This window comes from Apium graveolens, chromosome 6, assembly GCF_009905375.1.
Source record: "Apium graveolens cultivar Ventura chromosome 6, ASM990537v1, whole genome shotgun sequence".
NCBI lineage: Eukaryota > Viridiplantae > Streptophyta > Magnoliopsida > Apiales > Apiaceae > Apium > Apium graveolens.
The window spans coordinates 223837958-223862613 of NC_133652.1; the positions used below are offsets into that span (position 1 = coordinate 223837958).

The 24656-nt window shown below is 35.7% G+C and overlaps 1 protein-coding gene across 1 annotated transcript; it reads left to right on the forward strand.

The window, feature by feature from the left end:
* Positions 1 to 16965: 16965 nt before the first annotated feature.
* LOC141663862 (high affinity nitrate transporter 2.4-like) lies at positions 16966 to 19176 on the forward strand. The gene is made up of 3 exons (XM_074469705.1): positions 16966 to 17864; positions 17957 to 18072; positions 18160 to 19176. The coding sequence occupies exons 1-3, from the start codon at positions 17064 to 17066 to the stop codon at positions 18824 to 18826; spliced, it is 1584 nt and encodes a 527-aa protein (XP_074325806.1). The 5' UTR covers positions 16966 to 17063; the 3' UTR covers positions 18827 to 19176.
* The last annotated feature ends 5480 nt before the right edge of the window (positions 19177 to 24656 follow it).

The window sequence follows — 24656 nt, forward strand, 5'->3', positions numbered from 1 at the left end:
ACTGAGGTGAGCTGATGATGAAAATCGATTTTTAAGCTTTTGTTCTTGAAATCGTTTTTGTTTTTGGATGATTCTGGGTTGATTTTGATGTTACCAATAGCTTTAAAATGATCTCTGGAATTGATTTGAGTATTTGGTTGACTTGTTTTAGTTCAGGAATTGATAAGTCGAATTATTGTTTTTTTTTGAATTTTTAAATCGATTTATGAGTGATTTGTTGATGTTCTTGAAAATTTTGAAGTTTAGAATAGGTTGTAATGGATATGAGCTTTGATTTGGTACTGGAATTACTGATTTTGGTTAAGGATAGCTTGGATTCTTGATTTTCCGATATGTTCGTCGGAGTTGGGCTCGGATTTTGGCCGGAAAATCGTTTCTGGTGATGATTGAAGGGTGCAAGGATTCTGGTTGTGCGTAGGAGATGATGGGGAGTTTTCTGGCGTCAAAACGAGCTGAAACCCAGTAGTATGGTGGCTGATCAGATGACCGCCGGAAAACGGCGAAGTCGCCGGTTTCTGGGGAAGAACCCAGATTCCGGTCGACCTTCGACCGATTTCCGGTCGTCTTCCTCAACCCCCGCCGCCCTCAGATCATCCTCAAACCTTTTTCCTGGTTACAAAAATGTTTCTGCAGAATTTTGTTTTTGATTTTTTTTTATTTTTATTATCTATTATTATTATTTCAATTTTACTTTTCTTAAAATCATTTAGATTAATTTTAAAAATCATTTATTTCTTATTGTAAATTCTGAAAACTATTTACCTAATTTTTTTAATTTCCAAAATTTATTTTCTTTTATTATCTTTAAAAATTCAATTTGATTAATTATTTATAATTTATTTTATTTATTTATTTATGAATTCAATTAATTGATTAAAATCATTTAATCAGTTAACTTTATTTACAAATAGTTAAATAAATGTAGATTATTTATAATTAATTTAAATAATTCCTAAAAATTATTTTTAGACTTTTAAAATTTATATTTTGGTATTTAAAAATCAATTAATATGATTATTAATTGATTTATTTCCATTTATTTCTTATTTTATTCATAATAATTAAACCGTTCGTCCGTTTAATACGAAACGAACGCGTACAGATTCAGAATAATATTGCGCTTCCAATAAAAATACTTTTGAGACCTAATTTATTTTATATTGCAATGTCATTTGAATTGTGTATCAGTTTAAGTCGGTATTTGATCGGTAAATGCTAATATTGACCTAATTTTCATTCTGAACGCACTGAGACGTATCTCTTAATGATCTGACTTATGTATTAGATGAAATATGTGAGTACGTGCTATACGAATACCATGATTACGTGATACGTGATATACATGCTATCTGTTACAGTTTTAAAATGCCATGCTAGTTATAAACGATCGGGTAAATGTCAAGACGTATAGTTACGTCGATTGAGTTTAGTTCTGTCAATTAAGATAGTCCTTTTATTTATAGAATCAAGTAGCAAGGAGTGCAATCAAGTGTTAGACGAAGATAGTAGCCATCAGTTAGAAGCAGAGCTAAAGTAAGAGGTTATTGAGCATTCCAGGAAAGTACCCCTAACTTCACTTATTGTTCAAGTGACGTTTATTTTGAATCATACTATGCAAGTACCTCTATCTTCATTTATCATTCAATTGATATTGACTCTGAACTTTATTCTTTCGATTTCCATACTATTCTAAGTTCAGAATAGATAAACGTTTTATATTTGCTATACATTACTCTATACAGTGGAACATTGAATTGAGATTAGCGAATAACTAATTGTTCTAGTTATTTCGCCATCGATTGTTGAGATAACTCTGGACCATGAGAAATGGGGAGTTATATGGTTAAGGATGTCCTTTGATTCGGCTCCTTTGATCAAAATGTTTTATGGATTGGATGAATGCGTAAGTGACCGGGACGGACGGTCCAGCGGAGGGCTATTTCTATGTGTTGTATGAAATACTATGACACCATTTTGCCACAGGCAGGTATATTGCCTTTTTAATTGAGTACTCGTATTTTGGGGACATGTTTCTATGAATCATGACCTTGTGCTATCACACGGGCTGATCAGCATGTGATAGTACGTCCGTCGGAGTTAGATTCCAATCTAAAAGTTATCGTTTATTGTTGATAGTTTGTGAAGCTTTTATTAATGATCAAATATTACTGTTTTTATTCTTTTGTTCAGTTATTATTGGAATGTGGTTTATCATTTCAAGTACATTTTATATTGCTTGCTGAGCATTTCTTTCGCTCATACTTGTTTATCAATCTAATCTTTCAGCTAAGACAGAGCCAGCTTGAGATCCAGGTTGGGTCAGAAGTCGAGTGTTTGTAAATAGTGGTGTGTATTCCAGGTAGACTGTTTTGGGACGCTTGGATAGTCTAGAGGTTTGTAATAAAATTTGAATAATCTGTAAAACTAATTAGACTTATGGTTTGTAATAACACTTGATTTATAGTAGTGCCTGTTCCATACTATAACCTGTGATCGATCCAGTGCAGGTAAAGGGGTCGTATTTATTTTATTATTCCGCTGTGATTATTTTATTATAATTTAGTGGCAAGTGACCCCAAATCTAGACCCCGGGTTTGGAGGGCGTCACAGGTTGGTATCAGAGCTACAGGTTATGGTCACTGAAACAGGCGTAGGATTGTCATAGATAAGTCATAGGAAGATCACATAAGATAGGCGCGTATATTTAGCTTTTATAGGATTAAATTTAGGTTATTGGGTTAGGTTGTAGTTAAATTGTTTAGGTTTCCTGTTTTGCGTTTAGCTTTAGGCCTTGTGTCATTGCCCTGTTATTTTGTTGGTTTAGTTGAGATTTTAAGTAAGGATTTAAAAGGGTTTGATAATTCGGAGTAAATTTTCTTTATGTTATTATTCTCGAGATAATAAGCAGGATTATGTGATAATCATGTCGCTTGTGTTAATATGGTAGCAAGTTTATGATATTTTGAGAAGAGATAGTGTTTGCAAACTTTAATATGCTAAGGAATTGCTACATATTTGACACAATGCTCGACATATTATTATATATATTGCTTGTTTCTTACCAGAATAATGGCACCAAAGAGAAGGAATAATTCAGGAGAGGATCATACCGAGAGTCGTACAGATCCAGCGATTATCCAGATGTTAGGACTGATGCAGCAACAGATGTTACATCTTACGCAGCAGCAACAACAGCAACAACAGCAGCAAGCAACAGCACCACCAGCAGTGACTTTTAAGCAGTTTCAAGCAGTGAAGCCACCTGAGTTCAAGGGAAGTGCTGATCCTGTGGAAGCCAATGCATGGCTCAAGGAAATGGAAAAGGCTTTTGAATTAGTCGGAGCAGGAACTGAGCAGAAGACCAAGTTTGCAAGCTACTTTTTGAAGGGTGAGGCGAACTATTGGTGGGAATCCACGCGAGCATTGGAAGGAGGTGAGTTTATAACTTGGGAGAGATTCACAGAGTTGTTCCTGGAGAAGTATTTCCCGAGGTATATGAAGAATCAAATGGAGATTAAGTTCTTGAATCTGACCCAGGGTGATCTTACCGTGGCGGAATACGAGGCTAAGTTTACTGAGTTAGCAAGGTTCGTGCCAGACCAGGTTGATACGGATGAAAAGAAAGCCAGAAGGTTTGAACAGGGATTGAAATTTTGGATTCAGAACAGAGTGGCCATGTTTGAGTTAACTTTATATGTGGCAGTGGTTCAGAAGGCAATGGTGATTGAGAGTAGGAGTGATATGTCTCAGAAAGGAAAAGATGGGAAGAAAAGGAAAATGGAAACCTCAGAGGGAGGTCAGCAGTCAAGTAATTTTCAGAGTCGTTTTAACAAAAGGCCAGAGTTTCAGGGTAATAGGAATATGGGATTCAGAAGACCACAATCAGGAAATGGAGGACAAGGCAACCGTTTTCAGAATTCAAATCAGCAGAGGCCCAATCGTCCACCAATACCAGATTGTCAGTTTTGTGGTAGGAAGCACTTTGGGAATTGTAATGCTAATGTGACGTGTTTCAAGTGCGGCAGGAAGGGACACTTTGCTAATGTGTGTCAGAATCCGACTCAAGGTCAGAATGTGGGAACTGGATGTTATAAGTGTGGAAAGCCAGGGCATATTTCCAGGAATTGCCCAACACAAGGTATGACGAGCAACACCCCAAGGCTGACAGGTGCTCCATCTCAGAATCTGCCAAGAATTGAAGGACCACCAGCAAAGGACCAACCAAAAGCCAGGACATTTAACATGACTATGAAGGATGCTGTTCAGAGTTCAGACGTGGTGGCAGGTACGCTTCCAGTCAACTCCGTAGATGCTAAAATTCTATTTGACTCTGGAGCTACAAGGTCATTTATTTCTCAAAGTTTTGTCGATAAACTGCATTGTGAAGTTAAATTGTTAGAACAAGCATTAATGATAGAGCTAGCTAATAAGAATCAAGTTTTAGTCGACCGAGTGTGCCCGAGGTGCGATGTTGAGATAGGAGGACATTATTTCTATGCCAACTTGATACCTTTTAAGTTGGGAGAATTTGATGTTATTTTAGGAATGGATTGGTTATCAGAAAATAACGCCCAGATTGATTGTAAGAATAGGAAAGTGAGACTTCAGACCTTGGATAATAAGAAGAAGGTGATATTCCGAGGAAATAAGCAAGAGAAGAAGTTCTTAACAATCGCTCAAGTGAAGAAGTTATTGCGTCAGAATTGCGAAGCATATTTAGCCCATGTGATAGACACCAGAAAGGAAGTTCCAACACTAGAAGCAATTCCAATTGTCAACGAATTTTCAGATGTCTTTCCAGACGATCTACCGGGATTACCTCCCGACAGAGAAATTGAATTTGCGATTGATCTAGCACCCGGAACAGAACCAGTTTCTAAAGCTCCGTACCGGATGGCACCAGTGGAGATGAAAGAATTGGCAACTCAGCTGCAAGATCTTTTAGAGAAAGGAGTGATAAGACCCAGTGTATCCCCATGGGGCGCACCAGTACTGTTTGTCAAGAAGAAGGACGGAAGTATGCGGTTGTGTATCGACTATCGAGAACTGAATAAGCTAACCATTAAGAACAAGTATCCGTTACCAAGGATCGATGATTTGTTTGACCAATTGAGAGGCGCTGTATGGTTTTCTAAGATTGATTTAAGATCCGGATATCATCAACTAAAGATCAAGCCTGAAGACATTCCAAAGACCGCATTTAGAACCAGATATGGGCATTATGAGTTTCTAGTGATGGCATTTGGATTAACCAACGCACCAGCAGCTTTCATGGATTTGATGAATCGAGTATTTAAGAAGTATTTGGATAAATTCGTGATCGTGTTCATAGACGACATCTTAATCTATTCCAAAACAGAAGAGGAGCATGCAGAGCATTTGAGGATAGTTCTGGAGATACTGCGACAGGAGAAGTTATACGCAAAGTTTTCCAAGTGTGAATTTTGGTTAAAAGAAGTACGATTTCTTGGGCACGTGATTAGCAATAAAGGAGTGGAAGTGGATCCAGCAAAGATTGAAGCCATAATCAACTGGGAGAGGCCAAAAACACCAACGGAAGTAAGAAGTTTCATGGGATTGGCAGGTTACTATAGAAGATTCGTGCAAGATTTTGCAAAGATAGCTACGCCATTGACAAAGCTCACCAGGAAGAATCAGAAATTTGAATGGGATGAGAAATGCGAAGAAAGTTTCCAGGAATTAAAGAATAGATTAGTATCTTCTCCAGTGCTAGTCTTGCCAGATGAACAAGGAAATTTTGTGATTTACAGTGATGCGTCGTACAAAGGATTAGGATGTGTTTTGATGCAGCATGACAAGGTGATAGCCTACGCTTCAAGACAATTGAAATCACACGAAGAGAAGTATCCAACGCATGATCTGGAATTGGCAGCTATAGTATTTGCATTGAAGATTTGGAGGCATTATCTTTATGGGGAAAAGTGCGAGATCTACACGGACCACAAGAGTTTGAAGTATATCTTTACCCAGAAGGAATTGAACATGAGGCAGAGGAGATGGCTAGAACTAATCAAGGATTACGACTGTACTATTAACTATCATCCAGGCAAAGCAAATATGGTGGCCAACGCTCTGAGCAGAAAAGAAAGGTTAAACATGATAATTTCATCAGAGGAATTGATCAGGGAATTTGAGAAGCTAGAAATAGAGGTCAGCATTCCAAGTATGTCTACAGAGGTATTGTGTGCAATGTCTTTTCAACCAGAATTATTAGAGAAAATAAGAAGATGTCAGGAAGAAGTAATGAGCCATGAACGAGACAGTTTGACAGGAGAAGAAATAGGGAGTCAAAAGGATGATAAAGGGATATTAAGATTTTCTTCCAGAATATGGATACCCAACATAGCCGAGCTGAAAGATGAAATTCTTCGAGACGCTCACAACTCTAGATATTCAATTCATCCCGGGAGTACGAAGATGTACAGAGACTTAAGAGAAAACTTTTGGTGGCCAAGCATGAAGAAGGAAATTGCAGAATGGGTAAGTAAGTGTTACACTTGCCAGCGAGTCAAAGCGGAACATCAAAGGCCCAGTGGACTGATACAGCCATTGGACATTCCAGAATAGAAATGGGAGCATATAGCGATGGATTTCGTAGTTGGATTACCGAGGACCAGGGCGAATCATGATGCTATTTGGGTTATTATCGACAGATTGACGAAGTCAGCGCATTTTCTTCCTATCAACGAGAGATTCTCAATGGATAAATTGGTACGGTTAGATCTTAAAGAAATTGTGACAAAACACGGAGTTCCAGTATCCATAGTTTCAGACAGAGATCCTCGATTTAATTCAAGATTTTGGAGAAGTTTTCAAGATTGTCTCGGAACGAAGCTAAACATGAGTACTGCGTATCATCCGCAGACAGACGGTCAAAGTGAAAGAACGATTCAGACTATTGAAGATATGCTAAGGGTATGTACACTAGATTTTGAAGGGAGTTGGGACGAGCATTTGCCATTAGTTGAATTCTCCTACAATAACAGTTATCATGCCAGCATTGGGATGCCGCCTTACGAAGCATTATACGGGAGAAGATGCAGATCTCCAATATGTTGGGAAGAAGTTGGTGAAAGAAAGATTTTGGGTCCAGAATTGATTCAACAGACGAAGGAGAAAATAAAACTCATTCGGAAAAGATTAACAGCAGCTCAAGATCGTCAACGCAAATATGCTGATCCTACCAGAAAAGATATGGAATTTGAAGTTGGAGAGGCAGTGTTATTAAAAGTTTCTCCTTGGAAAGGTTTATCAAGATTTGGGAAGAAAGGAAAGCTGAGTCCGCGTTACATTGGCCCTTTTGAGATTTTGAAGCGTGTGGGAAAGGTTGCTTACGAATTAGCGTTACCACCTCACATGCAGCATATTCACAACGTGTTCCACGTGTCAATGTTGAAGCGTTATTTGCCTGATTCGAATCATGTGATAGAATACGAGCCAATAGAGATCCAGCCAGATTTGTCTTTTGTAGAGCAACCAGTGCAAATTCTAGATAAGAAAGAAAGAGTGCTTAGGAATAAGTCTGTATCTTTAGTGCGAGTCTTGTGGAGGAATCCCAAGGTTGAAGAGTCGACCTGGGAATTGGAAAGCGAAATACGATCCAAGTATCCTCATTTATTTTCTTAGGCTGATTCTGAGGACAGAATCCTATTAAGGGGGGGAGGATGTAATATCCGGGAAAATTATATGAATATTATATGTTAAATAAATAAATATTGTGTGTTTTATAAATTTAAAGTAATTGTTGCTATGATATGAGATGTTATAACTGTTATGTGTATTTCTGTGTGGGCCAGAAAAATTTTCGATTGATTAAAAATATGTTTAAATTGCAATTATAAGAACTTATCTGCAAACGGGACGCATAATTATTAGTGTCTTTATTAAGATATCTGTTTTATTTGATTTTATGCGTGTTTGAATATACTTTACGTGTTTTCGGGATTTTCTAGTAATTTAGGGATCGTTTCCGTTTTTCAAAAATCAACGAACCGGGACCCCGCCGGGACGTCAAACCCCACAAAATCCGCGTTTTCATTTTTATAAAATTATTGGTATTTCAAATACCCATTATTTTTGTATTTTAGAATTATTCGCAATTTTTGGGGAATTTTGACATTAATTTTATATTTTATCGTTTTTAAAATTATTCCCCGTAATTATTATTTGGGGCCCTAATTATTGTAATTTAGGGATAAAAACACCCTTAATTTATTTTGGGGTATAATTTCTGTAAAAATATAAATACCAACTAATTAGTAATTTTATTCATTTTTTTTTATATAGAAAAATCATAGAACTAAGAACAACTTTGGGGGTGTAATTTCATTCTTGACACAAATCCCTTGATTTTGAGAGATTTACTGAACCTCTGTTAACGCTCTTGTAATCACTCCAATCCTCTCGAGGAGACGGATCTTTTGGTACCAAAATCACAAACTGAGGTGAGCTGATGATGAAAATCGATTTTTAAGCTTTTGTTCTTGAAATCGTTTTTGTTTTTGGATGATTCTGGGTTGATTTTGATGTTACCAATAGCTTTAAAATGATCTCTGGAATTGATTTGAGTATTTGGTTGACTTGTTTTAGTTCAGGAATTGATAAGTCGAATTATTGTTTTTTTTTGAATTTTTAAATCGATTTATGAGTGATTTGTTGATGTTCTTGAAAATTTTGAAGTTTAGAATAGGTTGTAATGGATATGAGCTTTGATTTGGTACTGGAATTACTGATTTTGGTTAAGGATAGCTTGGATTCTTGATTTTCCGATATGTTCGTCGGAGTTGGGCTCGGATTTTGGCCGGAAAATCGTTTCTGGTGATGATTGAAGGGTGCAAGGATTCTGGTTGTGCGTAGGAGATGATGGGGAGTTTTCTGGCGTCAAAACGAGCTGAAACCCAGTAGTATGGTGGCTGATCAGATGACCGCCGGAAAACGGCGAAGTCGCCGGTTTCTGGGGAAGAACCCAGATTCCGGTCGACCTTCGACCGATTTCCGGTCGTCTTCCTCAACCCCCGCCGCCCTCAGATCATCCTCAAACCTTTTTCCTGGTTACAAAAATGTTTCTGCAGAATTTTGTTTTTGATTTTTTTTTATTTTTATTATCTATTATTATTATTTCAATTTTACTTTTCTTAAAATCATTTAGATTAATTTTAAAAATCATTTATTTCTTATTGTAAATTCTGAAAACTATTTACCTAATTTTTTTAATTTCCAAAATTTATTTTCTTTTATTATCTTTAAAAATTCAATTTGATTAATTATTTATAATTTATTTTATTTATTTATTTATGAATTCAATTAATTGATTAAAATCATTTAATCAGTTAACTTTATTTACAAATAGTTAAATAAATGTAGATTATTTATAATTAATTTAAATAATTCCTAAAAATTATTTTTAGACTTTTAAAATTTATATTTTGGTATTTAAAAATCAATTAATATGATTATTAATTGATTTATTTCCATTTATTTCTTATTTTATTCATAATAATTAAACCGTTCGTCCGTTTAATACGAAACGAACGCGTACAGATTCAGAATAATATTGCGCTTCCAATAAAAATACTTTTGAGACCTAATTTATTTTATATTGCAATGTCATTTGAATTGTGTATCAGTTTAAGTCGGTATTTGATCGGTAAATGCTAATATTGACCTAATTTTCATTCTGAACGCACTGAGACGTATCTCTTAATGATCTGACTTATGTATTAGATGAAATATGTGAGTACGTGCTATACGAATACCATGATTATGTGATACGTGATATACATGCTATCTGTTACAGTTTTAAAATGCCATGCTAGTTATAAACGATCGGGTAAATGTCAAGACGTATAATTACGTCGATTGAGTTTAGTTCTGTCAATTAAGATAGTCCTTTTGTTTATAGAATCAAGTAGCAAGGAGTGCAATCAAGTGTTAGACGAAGATAGTAGCCATCAGTTAGAAGCAGAGCTAAAGTAAGAGGTTATTGAGCATACCAGGCAAGTACCCCTAACTTCACTTATTGTTCAAGTGACGTTTATTTTGAATCATACTATGCAAGTACCTCTATCTTCATTTATCATTCAATTGATATTGACTCTGAACTTTATTCTTTCGATTTCCATACTATTCTAAGTTCAGAATAGATAAACGTTTTATATTTGCTATACATTACTCTATACAGTGGAACATTGAATTGAGATTAGCGAATAACTAATTGTTCTAGTTATTTCGCCATCGATTGTTGAGATAACTCTGGACCATGAGAAATGGGGAGTTATATGGTTAAGGATGTCCTTTGATTCGGCTCCTTTGATCAAAATGTTTTATGGATTGGATGAATGCGTAAGTGACCGGGACGGACGGTCCAGCGGAGGGCTATTTCTATGTGTTGTATGAAATACTATGACACCATTTTGCCACAGGCAGGTATATTGCCTTTTTAATTGAGTACTCGTATTTTGGGGACATGTTTCTATGAATCATGACCTTGTGCTATCACACGGGCTGATCAGCATGTGATAGTACGTCCGTCGGAGTTTGATTCCAATCTAAAAGTTATCGTTTATTGTTGATAGTTTGTGAAGCTTTTATTAATGATCAAATATTACTATTTTTATTCTTTTGTTCAGTTATTATTGGAATGTGGTTTATCATTTCAAGTATATTTTATATTGCTTGCTGAGCATTTCTTTCGCTCATACTTGTTTATCAATCTAATCTTTCAGCTAAGACAGAGCCAGCTTGAGATCCAGGTTGGGTCAGAAGTCGAGTGTTTGTAAATAGTGGTGTGTATTCCAGGTAGACTGTTTTGGGACGCTTGGATAGTCTAGAGGTTTGTAATAAAATTTGAATAATCTGTAAAACTAATTAGACTTATGGTTTGTAATAACACTTGATTTGTAGTAGTGCCTATTCCATGCTATAACCTGTGATCGATCCAGTGCAGGTAAAGGGGTCTTATTTATTTTATTATTCCGCTGTGATTATTTTATTATAATTTAGTGGCAAGTGACCCCAAATCTAGACCCCGGGTTTGGAGGGCGTCACAAAGAGGACTCAATTGAAGCACGAGTTCATGCATCTGAACCTGTGATAAATGAAGCTGAGAATGTTACTTCTCAGAAAGTAAAAGCAGCTCAAAGTTCTGATACTTTAAAAAGGAAATCTGTACATTCTGATGCTGCTGAAGCAACTCCTTCATTGGCAAGGAGATTGAAGAAAATGAAGGCAAAAAGGTATTTGGCTAAGGCTATATCAGAAGATACTGAAGAAGCTAAGGAAGGGGATCAGGAATCTCTGATCTCACAGGAACCAATTATCATTGAAGCCCTTCCAGCTCAAGCCAAAGAAACTGCTAATGACACAGTTCTTACCCCTCATGTTTCTCCTATTAAAGCTACAGATGATGCTAAAGAACAGATTGATAATTCTGACATAGATATTCATAATTTGAATATACTTGAAGTTCTTTATCTGGAAGCTCCATATACATCAAAGACACCAGCTCTGGAGATAACTTCTGCTGATCATAATTTAGATGATGTTATTCCTGAATCTCCAGTTGCTTCACACACTGTTGAGCTATCAGAACACAATGAGTCTTACTCAAGTTCTGATGACAGTGTTTCTGCTGAGACTCTAGTACCTATTCTGGGCAACGAAGAATTGGTGAAGAAATTTGTTGAAAAGGAAGCACATATTCATTGGGAGGATACTCACAGAGGTGTTGAGTGGACCAAGAAGTGGAATCAATCAGATTTTATTCCATGTTCTAAAATTCTGACAGAGCATATTACAAAAGCTGATAAGTTGCTTACAAATGCTGATTTTAAGACACAACTCAAGATCACAGCTCTATCTACAAAACATCTTCAAGGTCTACATACTGCTACTCATGAAAAGGTTGCTACACTCAGAGAACAAGCTGATAAGCTAGATCAAGTACTCAAGCTTGACAAACACAGGTATATCAGACCTATTTCTGAAAAAGTTGCAGCCATTGAGAAAACTCTAGAGAAGCAACAGGTCCAAATTGTTGAGGTTCTGGCTAATCAAGCTTCTCAGAAAGCTCAATTGGATGAAATCCAATCTTCAGTTGAACTTCTTCTTTCTCTCTTACTTCCTGATGATGCCAAAAAGGGGGAGAATGTAGTTAAGTCCAAATGCTCACATACTCAAGAACTGAAGAAAAAGGATGATGAAAGTGATGACCAGGGAAACTCTGAAAAGAGCAGAGGTCAAAGAAAAATTCAAGGAAAATCTTCTATTCAGAACAAGTCAAGTTCTGATGCTGTGAATGCTCAAAGACTGAAGTCAAGTGGTGATAAACAAAGTCTGATGTCAAGTTCTGATATTCTGATTCAGTCAGGATCTGAAGACTCTCAGAGGTTTTTGCAAACTCTGAAGTTAAAGGGGAAGCAGACTACTGTTTATTATAAAGATCCTAAAATCCAAACACTTTATGAGGAGATAGCAAGAAGATTATTTCTGAAACACAATCCTGGAGTGGATTTGGAAACTCTCAAGGAGGAAGAAGCTAGATTTGCTGCTGAGAAGACAAATTCTAAGTCTAAAGCTTCTGATGCAAAGAAACCTCCAAGGCATAAGGAGAAAGGCATCGTGATCAAGGAGAACTCAATCACTGAGGCATCTAAAGCCAAAACAAGATCACAAAATGAGATTGATTCTAAATCAAAAGGAAAAGAAAAGGTTGGTGAACCTTTAAGGAAAAAGAAAAATTCTTCCATTCCAGTCTATCAAACTACATTGCATGATGATGATTTGATAGAAGATGAAACTGTTCAAATTCTGAAAAGAAGAAAGATAAGTGAAGATTCTAAAACAACCTCTGACACTGCCAAGTTGTTGTTCAGAATAAAGGACAACAAGCTATAGAAGAAACAGCAAAATCTGATCAAGTTGATTTGGACAAAATGACAATTGCTGATAAGAAGAAGCTGTTATGGAAGAAAGCTACTCCAGTTGAACCAAAATCCAATCTCATGATAATTCAACTTGCTACATTTGGGTTGAGATCCAAGCAACCTAGAAATACAACTCGATTAGGTTCTGACGAAGAGAAGATTCAAACGGGAGTAGAGGTTACTCTAAAAGATCCTTTCATATTGACAGACAAGCCATATGAACAAATCAAATAAAGACACCTTGACAAGGTGTTGTCTGCTCAAGTTGTGATAGATGCTCATGATAAGGAGAATCTAAAAGAGAAATTGGTCTTATTTCTCAATGATGGAAGGACTTATAGATTAGTTGATTCTAATGTATTAAAGAAGTCTATCAGAGAGCTTCAACATATTCATTATCTTCTGGAAGTAAAATCTGATATTACAAGAAGATGGTCAGAATATATTTTGAAGGCTATAAGAGATCTATTCAGAATTTCTGGTACAAAGACTTCTCATTACAGTCCAATGATAACTAAAGGTGATGAAAGAGAAATTCTTATGCTGAAGAATTTTGCTAAGGTGGAAGTTATTCTGAAAGGAAGATGCTTATGTTATAATGAAAACTCTTCACATCCTAAGGTTATCAGACTTGGTGATGGACTTGAAAGAACATCCATTCAAGCTCTCAGAACAACCATTTATCAAATTGGTGATAGTAAAGAAGAAGAACTGATGCAGGTCAAAGCACAGTTAGCTGAAATTCTGAAGAAAGGTGAAGATAATCTAATAAGAGATTTTGTTAAGAATCATTATGGATTCAGATTGATTTAGTGATGCTGGTAAAGCTGGATGTTTTGTAAGTTTTAATTATTTGTTTAGTCAAACTCTTATTGCATTTGAACTTAAATGTTTTTGACATCATCAAATCTATTAACTTGTACATTCTTGCATAATTTACAAGTTGGGGGAGATTGTTGAATATATTTGAGATGTCATGTCTAATATGTTTCATGTTTAGTTCTCAGATCTTAACTAACAGGAAATATCAGTTCTTACTGGAATCATGACTTACTGGAAGTCAGAACTTAAGGATATCAGAACTTAGATTATCCGAAGATAATATCAGAAGATGGATATCAGAACTTAAGTACTGGAGGACTTATAGTTAAGGAAGGAAGCTGATTTACAGGAAAGAAGATCAAGACTAATACAAGAAGAAGATATGCAAGGAAAGAGTTCAAGGACTAGAAGAATTATAAGATATATGGTTGATATATTTTAAGAGACAGAATTATATTCCATATCAACTAGAAGTTATCTTGTAACTGTGTGTCTATATAAACACGGACATAGGTTTACTCTATAAGAGTTACGATCATCGAGTAGATCATATAATTGTAACCTAGCAGCTCTCGTGATATTTGTTCATCACTGAGAGAGAACAGTTCGACTGTAACAGAGTTTGTTATATCGAATACATCTATTTTTTGTTACTTGTGCTTTAAATCGATTTGATTGTGTTCTACACTGTATTCAACCCCCTTCTACAGTGTTGTATGACCTAACACCTTTTAGCCACAAGACGGGCTTTAAAATGATCAACAGTACCATTGGCATGATACTTGATCTTATACAGCCAACGACACCCAACATTCTTTTTATTAGGAGAAAGTGGAACAATATTCCACGTCTTGTTGGCTTCGAGAGCAGCCAGTTCTAAGTTCATTGCAGTACACCATTCTGGAAGATGCACAACTTCTTTAAACGTTTGAGGTTCATGAAGAACCTCAGCCTCAAGTACAGGTCTGGAACTAGTAGCACTAGTAGCACAAGAACTCACTAGATGGGAAGGAAGCCCAGTATAATCAAGAAGACGAGTAGGAATAGTATGAGTCCTATAAGGTTGAGTAAGTACATTATCTGAACTAACAACACTAGATGAACCGGTGTTAGAGTTTGGCAAAGAAATTGTTGAGTCTTTGGACACAAAAGGTTCAGAATTTGGGACTTAAGTAGTAGGAGAAGCTACCTCCACACTGGAATGTGGGGACAGTGGATCAGTACAAATTGATTTTTGACTTTGATTAAGGGTTGCTTGATTAGTAGCTATAATCTAGGGATTTATATACAGTTAATATATTTCAAGATTGTGTGTTCTGTTATATTAAGTATTGATATTTGTATAATGTATCGGCCATAATTTTCTTCCGAGATTAACGTCACATGTTATGTGTTTAGTTAACAATTCATGAGTGTTTGAAGTTTGGGCGAGAATATATAAATTCACTACATAAGGGGTTGATGTGTATATTTTTTTCAGTAATTTATGTGTACACACGATTATAATATAAGATTGAAATCATAATTAAACCTTCAAAATAATTATATTCAACCGGAATTACGTTGCAAGAACGGGTAGTATTTAGTTTTGACAAATTAACAAGAAAAGCTGCTCAACGTGGAGCCCGCACAAATATGTGTGAATATCCTGTATCAATTAATTTTAGAGTAATGCTAGGTGTATAGAATTTTGTACAAAATATTTGTACATAATGACATGACATTTGATGTGAAGTGTTTTAATTAATTTTGCTGATGTAAATGTAGGGGTCATTTCAATTAAAACACACAACACAACATGACATTTATGTACAAAAGTTTGTACAATACTCAATACACCTAGCATTTTCCTTAATCTTCACTTATAAGCATGTTTTTTATTAAACTGCGTTAATAAATTAAGGTGGGAGGGATTGCATGAACAAGTCTAGAACATCTATTCGGTACTGTCAACCATTTTACATTTGGTCTTTATCTAGACAGCACCTCTGGATAAGGGCATCTTAAATCCAACATTTCATCCGGGTTGATTGAACTGCTGCAGATTTACACTTGTAGACTAAACTTCGTCAACTGCATAGCCCTAACTAAATGAAGTTCAAATTTAAAGTGTTCATCACTGTTGAGAATATTTATTACTACTACTTATTAACCAGTTCAATGATTAATACTGCAAGATCCGGATGCATGCTGGCCATGTGAAAAGCTAATTCTTACAGGCATCGATGTTTGGAATTTATTATCTCAATCTATTTTATTACACAGTAAACTCCTAAGTAGCGATTTCAGTGCCTACTGACATTGTTCTTTCTGCAGTATTTTGTTTCCGAAATGCAAAAGAAAAAACAACCGACTCATTATGTTCGTCTTGTGTGGTTATGTTACTGTGTAACATCAATCACTGAACATGTCTATATTTGAAACATCTGCTTGAATTGGTATTGGGGATTCTGCAATCTCTAGAACCATACCCGATATCCAATTATCTATCAGTAACACTGATTTTTGTATGATTAGTTTTTATATCAATCGTCTGAGAAGTGTAAGTCAACTTCTCTCATAACATGAAAGCTTCTTATAAGAATTAAACGGATAGATTGATTATATATTCATAAATAATGCCTATACGGAACTGTCCTCTACATTTTCTAATGTTTTAGACACAAGCTCAAATCATTGTCAATAATCAAATCATATTGTAGCCCAAATGAACTCCCTGACAATGTGAAAGGTTAAGTTTGACTTGTATCATAAAATTTCTGTCGAGCTTAGACTTGTATAGGAACTAAAATCTTATTTACAAATATTATTTGTGACTTGTTTCAGCCATTTGATCTTTCAATGTAGTAGTATATATTTCAAAATTTTGAAAGAACACCATAGCTCAGCAAGTTATCGTATTCAAACTAGCTTAATATAAATTTGTGACAGTTAGGTACTTAACCAAATCCAGCAATGCATACTGGTAACTATAATAAGCAAAAAATTAATAAACTGTACATTCTTATCCTTTGAGATGCATGATGAGACTACTTCTGTTCATAATTTGACTCGGAAAAACGGATTATCATTAGTTGTCTTTTAAGCCAAATGCTGGATAATGCAAATATGCGACCATTGGTAATCTCCACCGGCTCTCATAAAGAGATTTTTAAATATTTAGAATGTCAACCTTAAAGCCTATATAAACAACAAAGCCGGAAGACATGTCCAGAGCATCCTCACTTAGCAATACTTAGTGGAGTAGTGCATTACATTCTTAACCCTCATCTTAGTTTAAACAATTATATTGCAAAAATGGGTGATACCCCAGGAAACTCAATGCATGGAGTCACTGGCAGAGAGCCTGTTCTGTCTTTCGCGGTGGCTTCACCTATGGTACCGACTGATACAACTGCAAAATTTGACTTACCAGTTGATTCCGAACACAAGGCCAAAGTGTTCAAGCTTTTTTCCTTTGCCAATCCTCATATGAGGACTTTCCACCTTTCTTGGATCTCTTTTTTCACCTGTTTTGTATCCACATTTGCTGCTGCTCCACTAGTCCCAATCATTCGCGATAATCTCAATCTAACAAAAGGAGATGTTGGAAATGCTGGAGTGGCTTCTGTGTCTGGAAGCATTTTCTCTAGGCTTGTAATGGGAGCAGTTTGTGACCTGTTGGGACCACGATATGGCTGTGCATTTGTCATCATGCTTACAGCTCCAACTGTGTTTTGCATGTCATTTGTGGCAGACGCTAGCGGATATATAGCTGTCAGGTTCATGATTGGCTTCTCCCTCGCAACATTTGTGACGTGTCAGTATTGGATGAGCACCATGTTCAATGGTAAGATCATAGGAACTGTGAACGGGACTGCAGCCGGATGGGGGAACATGGGAGGAGGAGCTACTCAGCTAATTATGCCTCTGCTCTATGATGTAATCCAACGTGTTGGAGCTACTCCATTCACCGCCTGGAGGATTGCCTTCTTTATCCCTGGATGGCTTCATGTAATCATGGGTATCTTGGTGTTAACACTTGGTCAAGACTTGCCTGATGGGAACCTCGGTGCTTTACAGAAGAAGGGTGATGTTTCTAAGGATAAATTCTCCAAGGTTAGTTAAGGAAAGACAACAAGTCCTTGTGAACAAATATATAATATGAGTTTGAAGCTAATTGATAATCTTGTGTTCTTCTGTATGTTCAGGTGTTCTGGTATGCTATCACCAACTACAGAACATGGATATTTGTTCTTTTGTATGGATACTCTATGGGTGTGGAATTGTCTACCGACAATGTCATTGCTGAATACTTCTTCGACAGGTAGTGTTTTCTTCTTCTTTCTTCATTTTTGTTATTATTTTAAAATTAGAGGGTAAGTGAACTTATGCATGTTTGAATTTTTGACAGATTTGATCTAAAGCTCCAAACTGCTGGGATTATTGCTGCTACATTTGGAATGGCTAATCTTCTGGCTCGCCCCTTCGGGGGATATGCTTCAGATGTTGCAGCTCGAAGGTTCGGCATGAGGGGTCGGCTATGGACCCTTTGGATCCTACAAACTTTAGGAGGAGTTTTCTGCATCCTCCTTGGCCGTGCTAATTCACTTCCCATTGCTGTCACAATGATGATCATATTTTCTGTCGGAGCACAAGCCGCATGTGGAGCCACATTCGGGATCATTCCTTTTATTTCTCGTCGATCGTTGGGCATTATCTCTGGTATGACTGGTGCTGGAGGGAACTTTGGGTCAGGATTGACACAGCTTCTGTTCTTTACTAGCTCTCAGATATCGACGGCTATGGGTTTAACTTACATGGGAATTATGATTGTGGCCTGCACCATGCCTGTGGCATTTGTTCATTTTCCGCAATGGGGCAGCATGTTATTTCCACCTTCAAAAGATGTTGTTAAGGGAAGTGAAGAACATTACTATGTTTCTGAGTGGACTGAGGATGAGAAGCAGAAGGGTATGCATCAGGGAAGTGTTAAATTTGCAGAGAACAGCAGATCAGAGCGTGGCCGCCGTGTGGCTTCTGCACCAACTCCTCCTAATGCTACCCCAAACCATGTTTGATAGCTGTAACACGGGAAAGCTACAAAAACAAAAGCTAGTGACTATGATTTGGAAGACGTGGTTTTATTTGAGGTGTATCACAACTTGTATACTAAAATGGAGAATACAATCAAGAGAATCCAGAATAATATTAATTAGACCATATTGTAAGAATATAGGTAAAATCTATATTCGTAAAAGATTCATGCTAACCACATGATCGTTATCTGAACAAGCCACTGCTTTGCACATTAGCCTATCGATTCATTACCATCTGTTCCAACTTCAAATTATGTTCCAATAGTTACAGATCACTCCCATTCATGTCGAAGAAATCATCTTCAGCAATATTTAATTAATGGAAAACCAGTAGTGTATCCGCGATATAATGACATTGCAAAAAAATTCTTAGAACATGTAGTATATCTCAGTTTCAACTATTTTAGCTTTGATCTCTGTCCCCCCAGCACCTTAATAAAAAAGGGCATCCTGAAGTTTCAACAATTTAGCCTCTAGTTAAGTATAATACTTGCAACGATTTTATGTGCCTGTTCCATCCAACAAACACTCTTACAAGAATTTTGCTAAAAACCAACTCAATCAAGTCGTCGCTGTAAGAAGCCCGACAAATATCCTCTGCAGTCTGCAGTCTGCAGTCTGCACAATAGACACAAGTCCTGGTTTGGAAGGAGAATTTCTTACAAGTCAAGCTATAACTATATGTCTACCCTCTAGACTAGACCGAGGAGAATTTCTTTTTCTGGCGTAACCCCTGTATCACATATTGCTAAACTTACCTGATGGATAAACTACAATATTACAGGTGATCATGCATGAGCTGGAATGACTAGAGCCGGCCACACGAACGTGCCGGGCCGAATTTTTAACGGGCCGGTTTACTTATAGCATAACTCGTGAACGACCCGTATAATTAAACGGTTCGTGCCGTGCCGAGCCGGTTAGTAGAAAGTCCAACCCGTATACGGCCCGCGAATCAGGCGAGCCACACGATTAGACGGTTCTGCCGAATAACAGGCGAATAAATATTTTCTTTTTTGCAAATTGCGAATTATTCGGCGAATACACGGGCCGAATAAAACTCGAAGAATTTGTGCGCACTTGAATAACTAGAAGATAGCAATTTACCAGAATAAGGAATATTATAATTACCATTTGCTAGAACAGAAATGGACTAAAAAATCGTAGAAATTCTTCATGAGCAATATATCAACTAAAAATGATGGAATTACCATTTTGTTTTTTTGTTTTTTTGTTTTGTTTTCTTACAAATCACAAATATTTATTTTCATTAATTTGTGTATACAGCTATATAGTTTCATGTTGTCGGACAAAATTATATATTAATCTTAAAATCATATCAATATAAAATTAGAATCTGTCAATGGAAATTTATAATAGTTTTGAGTATTTTCCTCAACAAAATCAAATTTTGAATGATAAAATTTCTAAATAAAATAAAATTCTGATAAAATTACAAACTACAACTTTTATATTAATATTTTAAGCTGTTTTCCTCAACGAAATCAAAAATATAAAAAAATAAAGAAGTTAGCGGGCCGGTTACGATTCGCGGTTACGTGCCGAATAACCACGGTTAGCGGTCTGAATAACCGGTTAAAAAAATACTTATTCTGCTTCGATTTTGCCGAACGGTTACGTGCCGGTTCCGGGCCGGTTACGATTTCAAATATTATAATTCGTGTTCGGCTCGTGTGCATAGACGGTTAGTGCCGAATATTAACTCGGCACGTCACGGAGCGAGTTTCACGAATTTCCGGCAAGCCGAATTACGTCCGGGCCGCGCCAAACCGCTCATTTGGCCAGCTTTAGGAATGACCCCTGCATGAGAGGGACAACCTTGAAATACTGAAATTCCAACTTATAGTTCGTTAGAGTATCTGCGGGGAGACTGGAGAGAGCGAGAGCCTCCAACTAAAAATAGTTGAAAACTCAGTAAGTCAATGCAATTTCACGTTTTTTTAATCCATTATTTCCGTTCTATTATTTGATTAAGTTGTTCCTGGTTTACTTGTTATGGTTTTGTAACTTGCAAGTCAACTTGACTCAATTTATATACTATTCAGATATTTTGAGCCTTCTTCAGATAAGACTAACATTCATAATCATGTATAATCCCTTGTAAATTACTTGCTTTTCATCGAAATTTAAAAATATATTATCTTCATCAATATACAAGGGTCCCTCATTACCCTAGAGAATAATGTTATGTTACCCAAATATGACTAGCTATTGTTATCAATCTAAGAAGCAAAAGTCAACTGCTTCCGATAACTTGAATAAAAGCTTGTAAAAACAAATATATTGATAGAATGAGGGACGAAGCCATTAAAATTAAAATGAAAACTTAAATATTGAATAAAATTAATAATGTCGATATATATATATATATATAATTTACACTATTAAAGTTGAATAAGAAATGTTTCATAGTCGAATTGAGTCCTTAGTTATTAATTTATTACTCTCTCCGTTTCAAAATACAATTCCATCCGACTTTTTACACGTACTTTTAGATGTATAAAAATCATAACTCCGCATACTTTTTTCTATAATATTTTTTCTTGAATTATTATTTAATATATATATATAATTTTTTTTTAATTCAGAAAAAAAATTGAAAATTAATTTGTGAAAACTATTTTTTTTATTCACATTAAAATACGCGTAAAAAGTCGAAGGAACTTGTGTTTTGGGATGGAGGGAGTATCCATTACATATATAATACAACAATACAAAGTTCAATAATCAAATTTAATCATAAATATTCTAATTAATATTCATAAAATATTAATTTCAACTATTAACACTCATTCATTATTATGTAATTAATACTTATATTTATATGTAACTTATTACTCTATAACATAACTTAATTATTAATAATTTTATCATAAATACATATATCTAACTTATTATTGCATATTTATATATGTTACTCATTATTATATATATAGTTGTCAAAAAAACTCACTAACAAAAATTTAGTATAAATCATTTAGATGATAAGTCCTTACATTAATATCAATGTACATTTATTTCATCTCATGGTTCATTTTTAAAATCTATTAATTGTTATATAATTAATATGCATTTTTTTATCGTAGTTAACCCGCAGCCACTACCCTACGAGCTCACACAATAGCCTATAAATCACGTGAACTAAGGTAAACAACAATTAAGCGACATGCTCTGACTCACGAGGCATAATCATATATTCTTCTCCCGTGGGATTCGAACATGTGACCTAGAGGACAGTTATTCCCTCTTTAATTAACTGAGTCAACCCTTGCGGACATATGCATATTTATCTATAACTGATTACGAATACAATCATGTATTAATACATAGAGAGTTGCTCAAATGAGAACCCCTATTATAATGAGATATGAGATTTAATCATGACCACACATATTTTTAAGTACTTCTAATCTGGACCATTCATTTAAATCATGTAATCTTCCATTACTACAATAGACCCATTTCATTTCCCTCCCTTCTCTCAACAACCCCCACCAGCAGCTCTACCACTGTCGCCGCCACCTTACCATGTCTCCGCCATCTTGTTGTTCCTCCGTTTCTATCTGCTTCTCTTTCCTCTCCTTCTCTCCCTTTATCTCTACAATAACCAAAGCCTCGTTTTTATATTATTTTGATGTCCAAATCAGAATTTCAGGTAACCAAACTTATCTTCTCGCAATCCTCTATCTGTCGAACACCAATAAATCTTCGTTTTGAGCAATTTCAAAATCAAAGGTCAATAATGATTTTTAATTCGGTGATTATTGATGTTTTTAATAGCATGAGAGCACATATCTGTTAAAATGGAGTTGGATGGTGGTGAAAGCCCTAATTTTTGGGTGTCACCGGAATCAACCGCCGCCAGCGAGAAGTTCCGGCGAGCCAGCAAAAATTAATATTCATTTTCAATTTGGTTTTTATGTTGTGTAGCATCTCTGTAATTGAGATTACGATGACTGTTGGAATTAATTGAGATTGTCGGATGATTTTTTCGTGGTGTGATAGGGATTGCGATGTTCATAGTTAATTTGTGGTGATTCAGATTTAGATCAGGTGGTTTTCGTTATGATGTTAGTGGTCGGAGTTGATGAACGGAACTCGTGGACGGATCTGCTAGGCAGAAATAGTGGCTTGATGTGGTGATTTTCTGTTGTCGGTGGTAGTTTTTCGTTATCTGGTGGTGATTTTTCATATTCCGATGGTGATTTTTATTTTGACGGTGGTGATTTTATGCTTACCGGTGGTGATTTTCTGGTGGTCGCCGGAGGTGGTGGTGGCGGCCAGAAATGATGGTTCACGGATGTGATGGTGGTTGAATTAGATAGAAGATGATAAAATATTAGATATTAAAATAATAAATATTAAATCAATGGTAAGAAATGAATATGATAAATTGAAATGAGTGGATATGATTAAATCTTATATCTCAGAATCGTAGGGTTCTCATTTGAGTAAAACTCTTAATACATATATATATTCATACATACACACATAGATTCGTACATGCAGACGTGCAAGTATAATAATATTTTAGTAAATGGTTAATTTTTTGATATAAAATAAAATTGAACGTATCTTTAACCTAAGTTTAAGTTTTGAAAACGAGAATTCAGATGTTTCAAGTTTCAACTATCAAATTAGTAATATAAACAAATAATTTATAACTAACAGATAAAAATAAATATTATTATTTGAATTTTAAATTTCATTGAAACCTCAATAACATACTTAATTTGAATTACAATTATTTTTTAATAGCAGGTCCATGATCATAATAATAATAACAATAATAATAATAATAATAATAATAATAATAATATATTAATAATAGTAGTCGTAGTAATGGTAGTAGTGGTAGTAGTGGTCGTAGTGGTGGTAGTGGTGGTGGCGGTGGTGGTAGGGGTGGTAGCGTTGATAGTAGAGGTGGTTGTAGTGGTAGTAGTGGTAGTAGTAGTAGTGGTAGTAGTAGTAGTAGTAGTAGTAGTAGTAGTAGCGGTAGTAGTACTTGTTGTAGTGGTAGCCGTAGTAGTGGTAGTATTAGTAGTGGTAGTCAACAACTGTGTATATATTGCCGATGCTCCCAGAAAGCAATGTCAAAGATGTGGCTCACAAAATCACCTAATTCATCTTTGTAAAGAGATTGTTAGTGAGCCAAAGTATAGAACATGCAAGTATAATGAAACTCAAGATGATGACCCATATTCTTTCTGTGACAAGTTTGATTGCATCCTATGCAATAAGAAAGTTATGACTAGCTGTAATAAGTTGAGACAAGACTTAAAGAAGTTAACTTTAAATCTGTAATCAAAAAAGAAAATGTTAATCAAACCAAGAAAGCTGTTTCTTTTGACAATTCAAGTTCTACTTTTGCTTACTCTGTTAAGAAGAAGAAAGTGCCCAACACTGCTTGGGTAGCTAAACACGCTTAAACCTCATTGTGTGCAGGGCAAGAAGAACACATTCATGTGGGTCATTGACAATAGATGCTCTAGGAACATGACAGGTGATAAAGCCCTGTTATCACAGTTTGAGGAGATGGTTGATCCTTTAGTGACCTTTGGAGACAACAACAAAGTATTCACAATGGGATATGGCAGTTTGATTTATGGAAATGTTGTCATTGAGGATGTACCACTGGTTGTATGAATTGAATTGAATCTTCTAAGTGTCAATCAATTTACAGACAAAGGTTTCAAGGTTATTTTTGACAAAAAAGATTGGTAAATCATAATCAAGAAAACTAGTGAAGTTACTCTGAAAGGAGTAAGGAAAGGAAGCCCGTTTGTTACAG

Excerpts from the sequence above, each read along its gene's own strand:
- LOC141663862 (XM_074469705.1), top strand. The coding sequence starts at position 17,064 with ATGGGTGATACCCCAGGAAACTCAATGCATGGAGTCACTGGCAGAGAG. Across the intron at positions 17,865-17,956 it reads CTAAGGATAAATTCTCCAAG|GTGTTCTGGTATGCTATCAC; the intron begins GTTAGTTAAGGA and ends CTGTATGTTCAG. Across the intron at positions 18,073-18,159 it reads GCTGAATACTTCTTCGACAG|ATTTGATCTAAAGCTCCAAA; the intron begins GTAGTGTTTTCT and ends AATTTTTGACAG.